This window comes from Anoplopoma fimbria, chromosome 16, assembly GCF_027596085.1.
Source record: "Anoplopoma fimbria isolate UVic2021 breed Golden Eagle Sablefish chromosome 16, Afim_UVic_2022, whole genome shotgun sequence".
In the NCBI taxonomy this organism is placed as follows: domain Eukaryota; kingdom Metazoa; phylum Chordata; class Actinopteri; order Perciformes; family Anoplopomatidae; genus Anoplopoma; species Anoplopoma fimbria.
The window spans coordinates 14724871-14741118 of record NC_072464.1 but is presented as its reverse complement, the minus strand read 5'-3'; the positions used below and the strand labels follow the sequence as shown (position 1 = coordinate 14741118).

Sequence of the window (16248 nt, the reverse complement as noted above, 5' to 3'; positions counted from 1 at the left end):
CTATAAATCATATCGATTCATAAATCCTGATTTAAAAAATAAATTAAAAAATTGTGTTGATTGCATTTACCTGCTTTTAAACAACGAAAGGTTCAGAAATAGTGGATTTCCAGACAAAATGGAGCATAATAATGTTTAATCCAGCTGCTGAGTTTGGGGCCTTCTGCCGCTAGATGGCAACCCCAACATCTACTCAGTGCTGAGGTGTGAGATTTCCTTTTGGAGTGACCCGTTCATTTATATAAAAGCAGTTTAGCTTCCGTGTGTCTCCCTCAGCCCTCCTCTGTCACCGCTGCAGCTGAGTCAGTAGAAATAAACAGAAACCCCAGAAACACAACACACAAAGAATGAGTTCATTTGTTTTCTCCTCCAGAGCAGAATGTTTGAATGATGTAACGAATAAGATGAAATGGCACAAACGCATACCTGAATAACAACAACATACGTGTATCAGATTCACACAAATATGACCGTATAAATCACAAAATCACATGAATCTATAACAGGTCTTTATTGAGGCATCAGGCGGTAGATTTAGAGATTATTATAACAAATTGTACATAGAATAAAAGAGTACCAACATTTATCAAACACGATAAATTAATACCAAACAAGCCTTATATAGACCATTTGTGATCTACTACATTTCAGAGCATTTAAAAAAATAGATTTAACTGCAGATTGTTTTCTGGGATCTTTATACAGATCTGTCATTACTGAGTTAGAAAATATATTCACATCATTGGATTTCAGTAGTTTTAAAAAAAAAAAAATCTGCAATACACTGAATTACCAGTTTATTAGATACATCTGTTCAATCTGATTCACTCCAATATATTGCAACACATCCAATCGTCGTAAAGCTTGTCATGTTAAATTCATGTTTCATTCAGCTCGGTTATAGTAGTTGAAGTATATTGAAAGGTGTGTCTATTATTTTGACCACCCCCTGTTTACATACAGGAGGAGACAAAAATAAACAAAGAAGGCAGAAGAGACAATTTTATCCATAATGACATATGTAAGAAAAAGATCAGCATTATTATAAATCACAATATAAGTGCAGTTTATTAATCGCTCATACTCATTATTAAAGTGAATAAAGAGATTAAAGCTGACATGTTTGAGATTTAAAGCTGGCTATGGAGTTTATTGATGACCTCCCTCCACCTGTGGACAGGTGGGCTGCCACTGGCCACCAGCCTCCTAAGGAGGCCACAGGGCTGCAGGTAGGGCACATCAGGGTGAACCTGGTGGTAGTGCTCCAGCCTCTCCAGGACCTTTGCCAGCCCCACCGTGCTGGCGTAGAACATTGGACCTCCGCGGTGCCTGGGCCAGCCGTAGCCAAACACATAGATGACATCGATGTCTTCGGGTCCTGCAGCTATTCCGTCCTCCAGGATGCGGAAACCCTCGTTGATCAGGGCATAGAGGCAGCGCTCCAGCACCTCCTGGTGATCTATGCTGCGTGCCACCAGGCCATGTCGGGCTCGGTACTGCTCCAGAAAGCTGTGCAGCCAGGGGTCAGACCTGGCCACCCGACCGCCGGGTTTATCATACTGGTACCATCCCCGGCCTGTTTTTTGGCCGAACCGTCCCTGCTCACAGATCAGATCTCCAATGGGGCTGTACCTGTAGCCTTTTCGGATTCTAGCTGATTGCCCTGATGCCTCTCCAGACTCCACTAGCCCGTCTCTCTTCCTGGTTCTCCAGCCCACGTCCAGCCCAGACAGGTCAGACATTCGGAACACACCCATGGGAAAACCAAACTCCTCCAGCGCTCGGTCAACCAACTCAGGTGTAGCTCCTTCCTCCAACAGGAAGGAAGCTTGTTCGACGTATAGCCTGAGCATGCGGTTCCCCACAAAGCCCCTGCAGTTGCCGACCGCCACACTGGCTTTGCCCATTTTCTTTCCCAGTTGCATGGCAGTGGCCACCGCTTGAGGAGAGGACCGGGGCCCATACACCACCTCCAGCAGCTTCATGACGTGGGCTGGTGCAAAGAAATGCATCCCGACCACCAGCTCCGGGTTAGGGGTTTCAGAGGCCAGCTGGTCCACGTCAAGTGCAGAAGTGTTGGTGCACAGGAGAGTACCTGGTTTACAGAAAGCAGACAGCTGCTGGAATACTTCCATCTTCAGGGCCATGTCCTCAAACACAGCCTCGATGACCAGGTCCACGTCTGCTACAGCCTGGATGTTCTGGCTGTAACTGATCCTATCAAGCGCAGGAGCGACCCCACGTCTCTTAGCTCCTCGCTCCAACATGCTAGATACTGCCTGCTTTGCCTCCATCAGCTGCTTCTCCTGGGTCTCAACGGCAACCACAGACAACCCCGTCTGAGCCAGGGCCACTGCTATGCCTCTCCCCATGGTGCCGAGACCTTTGAAAGAGAGAAATATTACCTCAGAATCAACAGCTACACATACCACAGACATTTCTGAGAGTACAAGTTTATCTCACAGAAGTGATACCTTTTGTGCACTCAATACACAATGCTAGACTGTAAATAGTTTTAGCCTGGGAGCATTACTTTTTTCCAAAGCATGCAATTTTAATGCACAAGCTGCAGAGCTTCACATATCCAGATTGTCATGCAGCCAATCCTCCCAGCAGGGAAGACCGGGTTCATCCATTTACACTCAGCTGAACTAAAAACGAGGGCTTAGTTTCCATAGGCAACACGAATTTTGAAAATGCCACACAGATAGCTTGATGTGCTTGTGCTTATTGAAAGCTCGGACAAACAGAGATTAAAAGTCCAAAGCTCTTACCAATGACAGCTGCTTTATTTATGGGCCTGGGCTTGCTTGTGTCCCAGCTGGCTCCACTGGGCATCCTCCACCTGCCAACGGCCCTCTGAGCAAAGAAAATGTACTGCAGGGCACGAGCCTGGCCTGAGGTGAAGAGAGTGGCCATCAGCTCTCTCTCCCGCTCCATGCCCTGGGTGTACGGCAGGGTGGCAGCCGCACGCACCGCCTGGACACATGCAACAGGCGCTATAGCTCCACGGGCACTCTGACGCACCTTCTGCATCACCTCCTCAAACAGAGCATCCAAATCGGACGGGCGTGGACACGGATAAGTACTTATACGACGGGCATCCAGTGACTGGCCTGAAATAGAAACATGGAAGAAACATGACTCCAGAGGAATTGCCTTTTTACTTACAGTTCTCTGACTTTTTCTAAAAGCAAATCCCAAAATGTACTCTGTAATGCCATCTCTACCTGCATTCTATTTTATTTTCTAAACTTAAAAGCTCTTCCTAGTTTCCAATTGTACAGCTTTTTTCCACTTTCTCCAATTTGTCAGCCAGCACTCAGTCTGGGTATAATTGGCCACTCAATCACAAAATAGCCCAGTAGCTTATAAGAGCAGAATGATTTGAAAGACCATTTCCAGCATAATTGGAGGGACTCCAGAGCCAGAGCCTCTGTTACAGTTCACGTTGAATAACACCGATCTGAAACGTAATGAAAAGCAACAATTTGGTTCTGGGTCAATTTCTAACTCTGAGAACAAAAGGCGGGGAAATGGAATATTTGTGCAACGGTACCATACTGGAACAATTTTCTAGGTAAAACTACATGAGAGGATTTGATTTAAAAGCCTAAAAAAATTTGCAACACCAACTTTCTGTTTGCTGGGATTAAAGCCTGCAAACAATGAGAATGAAGAAGAAGGCCACTCTGCTAAAACCTTGTTAAAAGCATCTTAATACCCATTTCTGTCTCAACTGATGTGATTACATGAGATAGTAGTCAGAATCCTTCACAGCTCCACTGAATTACACTCAGCTGTGGGTCTAGGCCAGAATCTGGGTCACCATGGCAAAGCTTAAAGGGGACAGCAGCCACATCTGATCTGTTGTCTCCACTTTGTCCAATCACTTATAATTTGGTCTAATAAAGTCAGGCCGAAGAAGAATTAATAGCCTGTTAAAAGACCATTCTGAAAAGTCAATGGGATGCTGTGTGGCCGAGCGATGTGATACCAATGTACCTCAGGAGGGCATTATTGCAGCGGTTAATCTGTAAATGGTTGAGCTGTGTCGATGGATTTGTTGTGCAGCGGGTGGAAAGCCTGGTCGTCCTGACAGATGTAACGGGCAGATGTTGCAACTACTGGGGCAAAAAACGTTAATCTGGTCACCAGCAGAGACTGCTGTGCAGTGTTTTATGTTTGCATGTATGGATGTGACAGACTGAATTATTCTGTGCTGGTTGATTCACCAGTCGTGCATCTCAATGTCCCTAACACTCACACATTTTGTTTGTATATTTAGACACACGTTTCCTGTCTAAATTCAACACGCATGCTAATCAGTATCAGAGTATCTGTAAATCTCAACAGATTTCCGTCCTATCTCCCGTAGTGTATACTGTTGGCTTCTCTGCGTGACTCACTCTAAGCCTCAGCGTTACAAGCACTCACTTGCTCACCCACTCAAAGTCATTTTGGCAGTGTTGAGTGGGGAAAAAAAGCATTTGTTAAAAGCACAAGACTTCAATCATCATTTGATTGTGAAATGTTTTACAGGCAATGCTGGACACTTACTGTTGACATTTTGCAAAGAGGTAGCGAGATCTTTTGCTTAAAAGTGGAACATTAGGCACAAGCTAACAGGTTTCATACTAACTTAAATGTCTTAAGAATAAGCTTTCATTGCCAAGAAAGCTAGAAATAAACAGTAAAACATGACAGACATCTTTGAAACAAGTAACTGGCTACCTGCAATATATTCATAAAAACATCCTCCCATGTTTATTTCATGCATGTATGTACAACCAAGGCTCTGCTAAGACAACACTTAACAATTTACTCCTACCCCTTATGTGATCTGACAATGTAAACGTACAAAACCACACACCAGAGTGGGTGGTATGTTTATACATTCACAACACCGATTTCAGTTATAGTTTGACATTTTGGAAAACTATGCGTATTCACTTTCTTGCCAAGGGTTGCATGAGATGTTTAAAAGCACTCTAATATATGTAGGTTAAACAGGAAGCTAAAAAAAGCAAAACTTGAATGTTAAATGTTTTATATTTCATTTCAGTTGAGCCCACTAGTGTTATCTGTCAGTATTATAATGTAGCATTTTGCAAATCTGAAGGAGTTAGCCTTTACAGACTGAGAAATCATTCCTGGTAAACTGTAGGGACATGGCACACTTTAGCGATCCTTTCAGTGAGTAAATGAGTCTGATTCTCGTGCACGGAGAAATCCTTGTGCGCCTAAATGGATGGCGAGGGCCACTTATTAATATTCTAGGAAAGTTTGTCCCTTTTCGCCCTTCTGAATAATAAAGTAAAAGCAGTGAAGACATCAGAGCACATCTGACAGAGCCATGAAACATTTATGTCTTCTGTGCTGGAGGATCTGCCTGCCGTGTTTTCTGCTTCCTTTGACTTCCACAAACCTACATCTCGACACTTCTTGATGTCCCACGTCCTTTCACTGAGTCCATTTTTAAACCCATGAAGAGGGAGTGGATTTTACACCTTTGGCGATCCGTTTCTTGTGTCTCACCTGCAACACTCAGGGCAAACTTCACAGCCGCGTCAACGGTGTTGTGATCAGTAACCTGATCCACTATGCCGAGTTGCAGGGCCTCAGCGGCAGTCACATGGCGGCCTGTGGGAGATATGAAGGGCATCAAAGGTCTATCTGGGTGACATGTGCCATTTCGAATTAGATAAGGACTAAAGGGCCATCCAGGCACTGTATAATCCCCTGTTAGAATCTAACTTTTACCAAGTAAGGACCCAAAAACAATGATAAAGAATCACAGCCTGAATTAATTTGTTAAGAACATTTCAGAACAGAGCAGCAAATCACAGAGGTGGGCACGGTAAAACTAAACACATGATGCCCTCTGCTGGTCATCAGATTAAACTACCAATCTCTACATAATAGCGTCTAGACTTTTGTGTACAGGGTTCATGTACAACTAACAGTTCAGTTGATGTTAATAATTGATTTTTCAGAACTATAATATGCAGTGTCATATGCAGGGATGAACACAAATACGACAAAATGTGGGTGCACATACAGATTCCTGGAAGGAAAACAGACCAAGATATATGAAGACCTCTTTATATTAATTGATACTTTCTTGTATCTTATTTGGTACTTTAATGACGGTCTAAACTTCCACTATCAACTCTTTAATAATCAGGCAAGGTTAACCTGTTTTTTTTTTTTACCTGTGGTGATGAGGTTTAAGGCAGCTGGGACCCCAATGAGCCTTGGCAGCCGTTGGGATCCCCCTGCTGCTGGCAGCAGACCCAGAGTCACCTCTGGAAGACCCAGTCTGGCCTGAAAAGACACAGAGTTTGATGAATGGAAGGTATTGATCACTGTGGGTTTTTCCTGACATTCATTGAGACAGCTATAGAAAAATATATTACATTGGTTATAACAGGGAAAATATCCTTCTAGATCACAAAATTAAACCATCTAAAAAAAATATGCCATATAAAACATAACAATCCAATTAACACAGTCACAATGTAACATGCGAGACAACACTGTCAGTTAGACACTGATGCAACTCGACACTGACCTGAAGAGACAGAGAGATATATGAAGCATGGACTAACTTTAGAGTGCGCGATTCGATAATGACAGCCAAGTGCCAACTCAAGGCCTCCGCCCAAAGCGCTGCCCTCTATCGCTGCCACCACCGGCTTGTTCGCAGCCTCGATGGCGTGGATCATCGGTATCAGTGGAGGTCCGGTCATTTGTGCACCAAACTCCTTGATGTCCGCCCCTGTTATGCAAAATTGAATTTATGCCGTTTCCAGGGGGGGTCAAACTTTAAGACATAAACAACACATTGTAATATGAAGTGCATCTGATTCCACACAGATGTTTGGTTGTGGATGTTGTCTCAGGAGGCACATATACAATTTATTTAATAGTTCATATTTATTAAGTTTGTTAAATAACACAAAGTTGCACTTTTTATTTAATAAAAAACATTAAACTATTGAAGGATTTTTAAACAAGCCTTTTCATTTCGCCATATTTGTCGTAGGATTCTTGCTCTTATCAGCCCTTGTGAAGGTCTTTTTATGAAGGCTGTGCTCACATTTTTTTGATTAAATCCTGTGGAAATTGATATGAATCAAGGGTAGTAATATCCTCTCTCATTTCTTCCCTCCATGGTTGCTTCCAGGCTGAAGTGTATCCAATAAATCACCACAAAAATCTGTAGCTGTGGTCAAAACAAAAGACCTCAAGCATTTTCATTAGTTTAATCACGGGCATTTGTTATACAGTTGAAAGTAGTCTAGAAAAACACAATTTTAACATTATTTTGGCTCCAATAATAATGTTTTTTTTTAAATGCACTAGACGCTGATATTAAAGTTCAATCTAATTCAAGATTTTTAACTGGAATAGCTTTCAATTCCTTTATTGCTTGAGAAGTCAATTTGATTATATCTTCAACTGCTCATGTTACCTTGCTTATTGTAGATTCTAAAAATCAGTGAAAAGAAAATATCAAGTTTGTGGTGTGGGACCAATGACATGGAGTGTTGCCATTTCAAAAGATTTTCAAAACTCTTATCTCTGTCAAGTCTTTAAGAGCACACTGACATCCGGAAGTAACAATTATCAATATTTAGGGTTGTTAAGTTAAAGGCAATAGAAATTTTTTAAAGAACATGTCCAAACCTCCACAGAAGATTCCATTCTGGCCACAGATGACCACAGACTTCACCTTTGGGTCACTGAGTGCTGTCTCCACCTTGTCAACAATGCCCTGCCTCACCGCTGCACTGTATAAAAAAGGCACATTTTTACATGATACTAGATGTACAGTGTTGCTTAAGTTTAGCTTTTTGTTAGTATTTTTAGCTTGGCTTAAGGGACAATACAGAATTGTCTGCTCCAGCCCTTCTTCCCAAAATAAAGTGCATTATTTAGATTATGACATACATTTCATATGAAATATTGTTCTGTTAAATAGGGCAGTGGTGGTCTAATTAAAATTTTGTGAGAAACACAACAAATGTGCCCTTGAAAAACTTTAAAACCCTAACTGCTGCAGTAGATCATTGACCAGCAGATCAGACTTTGCTCGTATACAAGAATACAACAGTGACAGTGAAAAGTCCTACAGAAGTATATTAAGCAAAATGTACTTAAAGTATTAAAGTTTAGAGTACTCATGATCAGTCAGTGTCTTATGACATCATTTTGGGGAACAAGTACCTCAAAATTATACTTAGTACATAGTACAGTAATTCAGCAAATGTAGTAACATTCCACTATTGATTTAAAAAAAGACTTTCCTCTGACGCCACCCTCTGGCAAAGTAGATATGTTTTTGTCGTGTTGACATATCAAGTTATTCTTTTTCGCACACAAACTTGTCTTATGTGCACCTTTTCGCATCTCTTACACCCAACATATGGATTTGCATTAAGTTGTCATCGCACATGATTAAAAATAACAAACTTGTGTGAATGGATCGTGTATATTAAATAAGCTCTGCAGCCTTGTTTTGGACTTCAGCTCACCTGAGTGCGTTGACAGGCGGATTCTGGAGAGTAATTAGGCCAACAATCCCCGAAACACGAGTATATAGAGCCATCGATCCTGTCGACCAAATGCTACAAACTATCGCACTTCTTACAGGCGTGCAGACTGGACCGTGCAACTCAAGACTGCATTACCTTTGTCCAACTTTTAATGCATGAGATCGTGGGTGCATAATCTGAACTATATACAGCGTTGGAGGCGGCGCCACGTTTATTCCAAGGAAAGTTGCTCAATGGCGTCTGAAGCAAAGTCAAATGAAAATACCCGGATCACTGGAGCGAAAGAGCCTCCCAGCCCTCGGTCCAGAGGTCCAGGACTCCTTCACATGAACAGAGGAAAGAAAATCACTTTGGATTCGGCTATTAGTGCATTTTACACCTTGAAGTACATTATGATTTTTTTTAAAAAAGGACTATTTAAGTGTGTCTGAGTTTCAGATTTCTCTTATCCAATGTAAATCTTTGGGGAAAAGTATTTTTGGCCCCCATGGCATCACCTGAAAAATTATATAAAAAATCTTGTATGGGCTCAATACGCCATTGTACAGGTATAACACCAGAAGATAGGGAATGCATTTGGTTTGTGCTATTTAACTGAGAATAACAAATTGAAAAATTAGGGCTTTATTGCAAAACGATTTGGTCCCAATTCCATACATAATCCCAATTTGGAACGGTACAATAAAGGGTGTGTTGTTTGATTTTAAGACAGAAAGTGATGAATTATTATCATATAATACATTTTGTATTGTTATTGGCAAAATACCACATCAACAAGTGCAAATGCAATGGTTGCAACCCGTTCTTTCACATTTTTAAGAGTGAACTCAATGAATATGTAGATAAATAAATATTCAAACAACTCAACCTTTGTGACCTCACAGGATTGATTGACTTTGACTGAAATTGGCAGGGTGATTTGGACTTTTTAATAAATTAAAGAGCCTTGTTGCCCTTGGTTACTTTTGCATGTACTCCTGTGATTTTGTTTCTTGTGTGTCTTTGTGTGTCCTATTAAGTATATATTGTATATGATATTGTCTTTAATAAAATGTTTTAAACATTGCTTCAAAGCTCTTCCTGAGGGGCTTGCATGAGACATGAACTGTATAGTTCCAAACAGTCTTCTTCGCTGCATCTTTTTCTGGTTTCTTCTGGTCGTCGATGGCAACGACTCTAAGCATTACCGCCCCCATCCGGCCTGGAGCCAACCAGAAAACTAAATTAATTTATATTTTTTGCTGCCTGTTTTTTTTTCTAATATTCCTTTAAGTTGACTTTTTTGATGTTGTAGGTTATCATAAATCAATAATATCATATAATTAAATTAAAAATATTATAATAACCCCTGACAACGGTTAACCGGAAGATGCCAGTTGCCGTTTCAATTTCAAAGAAGAAGAAGAAGAAGAAGAAGCAGCGTATACGTCACTCGCCCACAACATAGGAGATAGAGCCGCGTCGTGGCTGTCAAAGTGAGCAATATGCGCTCACTTGTCGGACTGATCGCTGTCGTCGCCGCGGCCACTCTGTACCTGTACTCGCTGTCCTTGTACCTGCCGGCGGCCCCGCGGAGACGTCCTCCTCACCCGCCCGCAGAGAGCAAACATGTGGACACAGCGGAGCCCGAGCAGCGGGCGGACAGCTCCGAGGAGCCGGGCAGGTGACTGACGCTAGTGTTAGCAGCTCTCAGCCACATGAGATCATGAACACCTCTAGGTTATTAGTCTCAATGCATCATTTAAAAGAGGACTTTAAATTGACTATCACTAATGTTATTTAATGTTGGCACGCTCCCATCACTCCCAGTCTCTCCTTCATACACACTCCCAGTCAGTGGTAAGATCATTGAAATCTAACTGGGCAATAATTCAAAAGGGCCTGAACATATACTCTTATCATAATTATGGAGAACCATGGCACTGCTACAACCTGACTGTTAACCTCTAAGTCTTAACTTCAGTTCACTACCTTTTATTTATTACTACACCGCTCATTAGCAGTGTTTGTGTATATATGTATACAGTGAGTGAGTTTACCAATTGTTCCACTTGTCTGAATTAATGATAAGCAATATTTCATAAGTAGAAGGCGATGGGGCTGCAACTATTATTTCCTCAGATTCAATTCAGTTTATTTTGTATAACCCAGAATCACAAATTACAAATTTGCCTCAGAGGGCTTTACAATCTGTACACATGCGACATCCTCTGTCCTTAGACCCTCACATCCTCTGTCCTTAGACCCTCACATCCTCTGTCCTTAGACCCTCACATCCTCTGTCCTTAGACCCTCACATCCTCTGTCCTTAGACCCTCACATCCTCTGTCCTTAGACCCTCACATCATCTGTCCTTAGACCCTCACATCCTCTGTCCTTAGTCCCTCACATCCTCTGTCCTTAGACCCTCATCCTCTGTCCTTAGACCCTCACATCCTCTGTCCTTAGACCCTCACATCCTCTGTCCTTAGACCCTCACATCCTCTGTCCTTAGATCCTCTGTCCTTAGACCCTCACATCCTCTGTCCTTAGACCCTCACATCCTCTGTCCTTAGACCCTCACATCCTCTGTCCTTAGATCCTCTCATCCTCTGTCCTTAGACCCTCACATCCTCTGTCCTTAGACCCTCACATCCTCTGTCCTTAGACCCTCACATCCTCTGTCCTTAGACCCTCACATCCTCTGTCCTTAGACCCTCACATCCTCACATCCTCTGTCCTTAGACCCTCACATCCTCTGTCCTTAGACCCTCACATCCTCTGTCCTTAGACCCTCACATCCTCTGTCCCGGAACCCTCACATCGGCACAGGAAAAACTCTCCTAAAGAAACCCTTTAACAGGGAGAAAAAAGGAAGAAACCTCTGGGAGAGCGACAGAGGAGGGATCCTTCTCCCAGGATGGACAGAATGCAATAGATGTCATGTGTACAGAATGAACAGCATAACAGAGATACAACACATTCAATGTATATGACATAAATTATTCATATAATAAGAGTAGTAAGCAGAGTAACAAAGGATAAATCCTTAAGTAATCTTTGAGCCTATAAAATATCAAAAACGATGGGAATGTTTTGTCGTTTGCTCTAAAAGTACTCAAACGATTAATTGATTACTAGATAAACTGACAAATATTTGTCTAGTCATTAATCAACTAATTAATCAGCTAGTTTTATAGCCAGTACACAATGAGTTTTAAACAAATAAGTCAGAAATACATTTACCAGCTCAAAATGCTCAATATCTGATACATGTCCTTGTATTTGTTAACAGATAAACTGTATCATTGAAATATTGTTGATTTTAAATGTATCTTATATTCCATATTTCTCCCAACCCTGTTTGGTAATAATGAAGAGTAAATTTGACAAACTTGTTCTTGCAGGTTGAAGTTCCCCTCAGACTTGGAGGAGCTGAGGGAACTGGCTGAGCTTCTGCAGTTTTACAAGACAGAGCACACTGGATATGTTCTGCTGCTCTTCTGCAGTGCTTATCTCTACAAGCAGTCCTTCGCCATCCCTGGATCCTCGTTCCTGGTAAGGTAAAAAATAAAGAGTTTAAAATACTCTCTGTTCTGGTGCCGGGTTACAAGGCAGACAATCTGAACAAGGCAAAAACATTTTTACATGTTGTAAAGAACAAATGACACATGGATTTAAATTAGACCCGAAAAAATGCTGTGTTTGTTGGGTGTAAAAGAAAGTAGGCTTTTATGCAAGGCCCCCTTCAAGGATACATCTTCTCTAAAGACACACTGCAGAGGATAAAAATATTCTGCTAGCTGAAACAACAAAGGGATGCCAGACTTCCCTTCATGTGTAATCTTAGGTTTTTGTGTCAGTTTTTCTTCCCCACTTACATTACTTTAATCCTCCTGTGCAGCACAGTGAAGAGAACTCAACCACGTTGCTGGTTAACATGACACCCAACGTCTTACCGTTAAAAACACTGTTAGTTTTTCTCTCCCTTCACAGGAAGTCATACAGTAGATGTGCATATCGGAGCTGATCATTCCTAACGCATATTGATGATGTTTAGTAACCCTGGCTCTCTCCACATGTCATTGTTCAGAACATTTTAGCAGGAGCCATATTTGGACCATATCAAGGACTGCTGCTAGCCTCTGTGCTCACCACCGTGGGCTCCACCATGTGCTACCTCCTGTCCCAGGCCTTCGGAAAGCGCTACATCATTAACCTGTTCCCTGATAAAGTCGCCACGCTACAGAAGAAGGTAATATCGACCACACTATGTAAATAAGTCATTCAAAGCAACACGTATCGAAACAAAAATGTAAAGCACTGATGAACCAAGTTTAAGTCTCTACAATCAACAAAAGAGAAAAAGTCCTGCACAGTGCATAGAAATACACACCACGGCCTACATGTCATTCCTCAACTTACACACAATGCTGACAGTGTGCAAAAAAATGCTCAAGTGAAAGAGCGAAAGACAAATGTGAAAACGGTCATCAGGCAAAGATGCTTCTTAAAGTGAGACGTTGAACATATTGACTTCAGGTTCACCTCATTGCCACGAACATCTCAATGCTCTGAAGTCACACATACACTGTTATTCGCAACACAAAGTAAAATATATGCAGAAATATCTCATTGCAACAGAACATGGTGACAATATATCTAAACAAAATCCACTGTCTCAACAGCCTGTCAAACTATCGGTCACATAGAAAATAATTGTGGATGGATTTTCCACCCAAAACTCTCCATTTTTAGTGTCCCAGTGAATCCTTGCTATTCTTTTACTAAAGTCTCTTTGGATATGTTATGTTAACATTTACAGATTACATTATTTCCTTCAGGATGTGTTAATTGATAACATCTCATGACTTTATATTTTCCTGACCCAAGAGCTCTACTCACACATGAAATTGTGTAAGTGTAAGTAAATATGCAGTTGTGCAATGATAACAGATTTTGTTTTGCAGTGTTCACCAATATGTATCTAACTCTACTATAACAAGGTTGAATTATTATTATTATTATTATATTTTTTTTAAATCACAGTATCAGAAAGCGATGTGACAAAACATTGACACTCAAAAGAGAAATCACAAAAAAGAAATATGCATCTGCTCTCCCTTTTATAGATTCTTACATCATCTAACAACATCTCATCTCCTCTTAATATCCCAGGTTGAGGAGAACCAGGACTGTTTGTTTTTCTTCCTGCTCTTCCTGAGATTCTTTCCCATGACTCCCAACTGGTTTCTGAACATGTCTGCGCCTATCGTCAACATCCCCATCACCTTCTTCTTCTGCTCAGTCTTCATTGGTAAGCACACATGATAATCTGACTAGTAAACAATGTGACGGCACATTCATCATACTGTACAACTCATGTACTCAGGAGGCTCAACACACTAAATCAAAACAACACAGACCATTTTCCACTGTTGGGTTCCGCCCAGATAACTAATGTTAACACAAAGAGAAACGGGACTCCACATTCAGCTAAAACAAACATCTAAAGGCCACTTTAATGCTGGTTTATATTAAGTTGCGTGCCCGCTGTCAAATCTTTAGTTTCAAAATGTCCCTGTGATATTTTTTAATGAACTTCATAGCAACATAGGTGACAATTAACAAAGCTTCAAATGCAGATTGTAAGACTTTTTTTAATACGTCCCTATTCATCAAGCATTTCTGCAAATATAGTTTCTTATAATGTCTTACTACAGTTTTGTTCTGCTACCTGCTTTCGTAGGCCTCCTGCCGTACAACTTCATCTGTGTCCAGACGGGCGTCATGCTGTCGGAGGTGGCGTCGTTGGATGACTTGTTCTCCTGGGAGAGGCTGCTGCAGCTGCTGGCCATTGCCTGCATGGCTCTGCTGCCCGGCGCACTAATCCGCCGATTCAGCCAGAAGCGTTTCAAACTGGACGTCCAATCACAAAACGGGCCCATCACAGATAAGAAGGTCCAGTGATTCTTACTTTTTTCTGGGACTGAGTTTGTTGTTGGGCACTTTGATGCCCTCAACCCTTAAGAGTGAATGTATTTAAAGTTGTGGGTTTTCTGAAAAACTTGGCCCACACACACACACACACTCATAAGGTTTCTTGTATCTGGAGTTCTTTACGTGTCTGGAGCCACCTGGAGCAGGAGAGCTTTGATGAAAATAGAACTGGGGAATTGGGATTTGAAGCCAAGTATTTTGTATAACCAAATGTTGATGTTTCTGTGCTACAACTTCTATGGGGACAGCTTGCACAGTTTATGTGTATATAGATGTATGAATGTACAGAAATCATGTGGAGAAAGGGAAGAATTCTAAGGAGACTTTGCTCTTGCACTAAAATTATACTGTAAGAGTTTCAATGTAAACAGCTCGTGTTTAAAGTGCCTGTTGTGCAGTGTTAGTTTCAAACTCCTACCTCCAACATGGACTTGTAGAAAAATTAATCTGACAGCCTTCTCATTTTTAATGTGGCTGGAGGGTTCAGATGATTGTTATCTTATTGTGTGAATTAATTTGTTTGTAACTGAAATATGTATGGTGTTTGTAGCATATATTATACAACTTGGATTACGTATTTTTCTTGTTTGACAATCGCATTTTGCAATTTCAGAGCAAATTGTAATACAGTGTTGGACAATTTTTACTCTTTTTAAACTCTGAACTCAAAGTTTTTCAAATTGTGTAATTTTGCCTCAGAGTCTTTTTGAGTAACCAATTGAAATAAATCAGTATTTTCTTTTATTCTTCATGTGGGTTATGATGTAAAGTGTTATGTAAGCTTTCTGTAAATTCAAGGATGTAAATTATTTAAAGTTTAATGTACATTTATAGCAACTCAGATCACAAACGCTTCATCTTTTATTTTAGAGGTGAACAAAAATTTTAATAATAAAAAAATTAAACATGAAGAAACAGCATTTTTTGTTTTTTCAAATATTCTTTATTGCTCAGATCCAGGTTGCTCAGCAATACAGTTCACTCACAACTCAAAACAACGGCATGGCTGTTACCAGAAAGGCATGGATCCACAAGATGGATTCAAAACGGATCAAATGTCTGTCCAGCGCACAGTCACCGATTACCTTGAGGTGCTTGGGACCTTCAGGCCCCGTGGGAAATGTAGGACTTGAGGGTTGTAACAAAAAGAATCTCCCAAATGGTGAAATGCAGTTAAGAAATGGATCCATGTAAAAACCACTACTGAAAGTCTAGTGCTATATGAAGTGTACATACTGGATCGCCTACAACAGTCTCATGCAATGCTTTGTGTTTTCCCATTTAACAACAAGACAGTACAAAAAACACTGCTGTGGTTCTGCATACATCCAACCAGACTTTACTAAATCCTTTCTCAGCTGTGATTTTTGGATGGTTGTTGAATGCCCTCTTTTTCTGTTCAGTTGCAAAGGCAGAACACGTTTTTTTTTTATCAGCTTTTTAAAAATGTAATCAATCTTGGATACTCTTGTCAACCTTCCTTCTTTGCATGTCACAGATACATCAATTTTGCCATTCTGATTCTCAGATCTGTTCAAACTCCTAGCTAGGAAATGTTTCAACCACAATTTAACAGCTAGTATTATTGGTAGTGATCTAACAGGAATGAATATTAAAGCAAAGAATCGCAGCTACTGCTCCGGACTACGTTATTAAATCAGTGTAAATGACGAGAAAAACCAGATCAACAGAAGAAAAAAAAAAACTA

General features: G+C 40.9%; 2 protein-coding genes across 2 annotated transcripts; one reads left to right on the top strand and one right to left on the bottom strand.

The window, feature by feature from the left end:
- Positions 1–492: 492 nt before the first annotated feature.
- Positions 493–8835, bottom strand: ehhadh (enoyl-CoA, hydratase/3-hydroxyacyl CoA dehydrogenase). Its single transcript, XM_054615147.1, has 7 exons — positions 8541–8835; positions 7693–7796; positions 6612–6781; positions 6216–6327; positions 5539–5643; positions 2775–3116; positions 493–2383 (listed from the first exon to the last, which is right to left on the bottom strand). The coding sequence occupies exons 1-7, from the start codon at positions 8612–8614 to the stop codon at positions 1131–1133; spliced, it is 2160 nt and encodes a 719-aa protein (XP_054471122.1). The 5' UTR covers positions 8615–8835; the 3' UTR covers positions 493–1130.
- A 1113-nt stretch (positions 8836–9948) lies between these two features.
- tmem41aa (transmembrane protein 41aa) lies at positions 9949–15437 on the top strand. The gene is made up of 5 exons (XM_054614823.1): positions 9949–10224; positions 11948–12098; positions 12634–12795; positions 13719–13857; positions 14290–15437. The coding sequence occupies exons 1-5, from the start codon at positions 10046–10048 to the stop codon at positions 14508–14510; spliced, it is 852 nt and encodes a 283-aa protein (XP_054470798.1). The 5' UTR covers positions 9949–10045; the 3' UTR covers positions 14511–15437.
- Positions 15438–16248: the final 811 nt, after the last annotated feature.

Excerpts from the sequence above, each read along its gene's own strand:
- ehhadh (XM_054615147.1), bottom strand. The coding sequence starts at position 8,614 with ATGGCTCTATATACTCGTGTTTCGGGGATTGTTGGCCTAATTACTCTC. Across the intron at positions 6,328-6,611 it reads ATCGAATCGCGCACTCTAAA|GCCAGACTGGGTCTTCCAGA; the intron begins GTTAGTCCATGC and ends GTGTCTTTTCAG. Across the intron at positions 5,644-6,215 it reads CTTAAACCTCATCACCACAG|GCCGCCATGTGACTGCCGCT; the intron begins GTAAAAAAAAAA and ends TATCTCCCACAG.
- tmem41aa (XM_054614823.1), top strand. The coding sequence starts at position 10,046 with ATGCGCTCACTTGTCGGACTGATCGCTGTCGTCGCCGCGGCCACTCTG. Across the intron at positions 10,225-11,947 it reads AGCTCCGAGGAGCCGGGCAG|GTTGAAGTTCCCCTCAGACT; the intron begins GTGACTGACGCT and ends TTGTTCTTGCAG. Across the intron at positions 12,796-13,718 it reads TCGCCACGCTACAGAAGAAG|GTTGAGGAGAACCAGGACTG; the intron begins GTAATATCGACC and ends TTAATATCCCAG.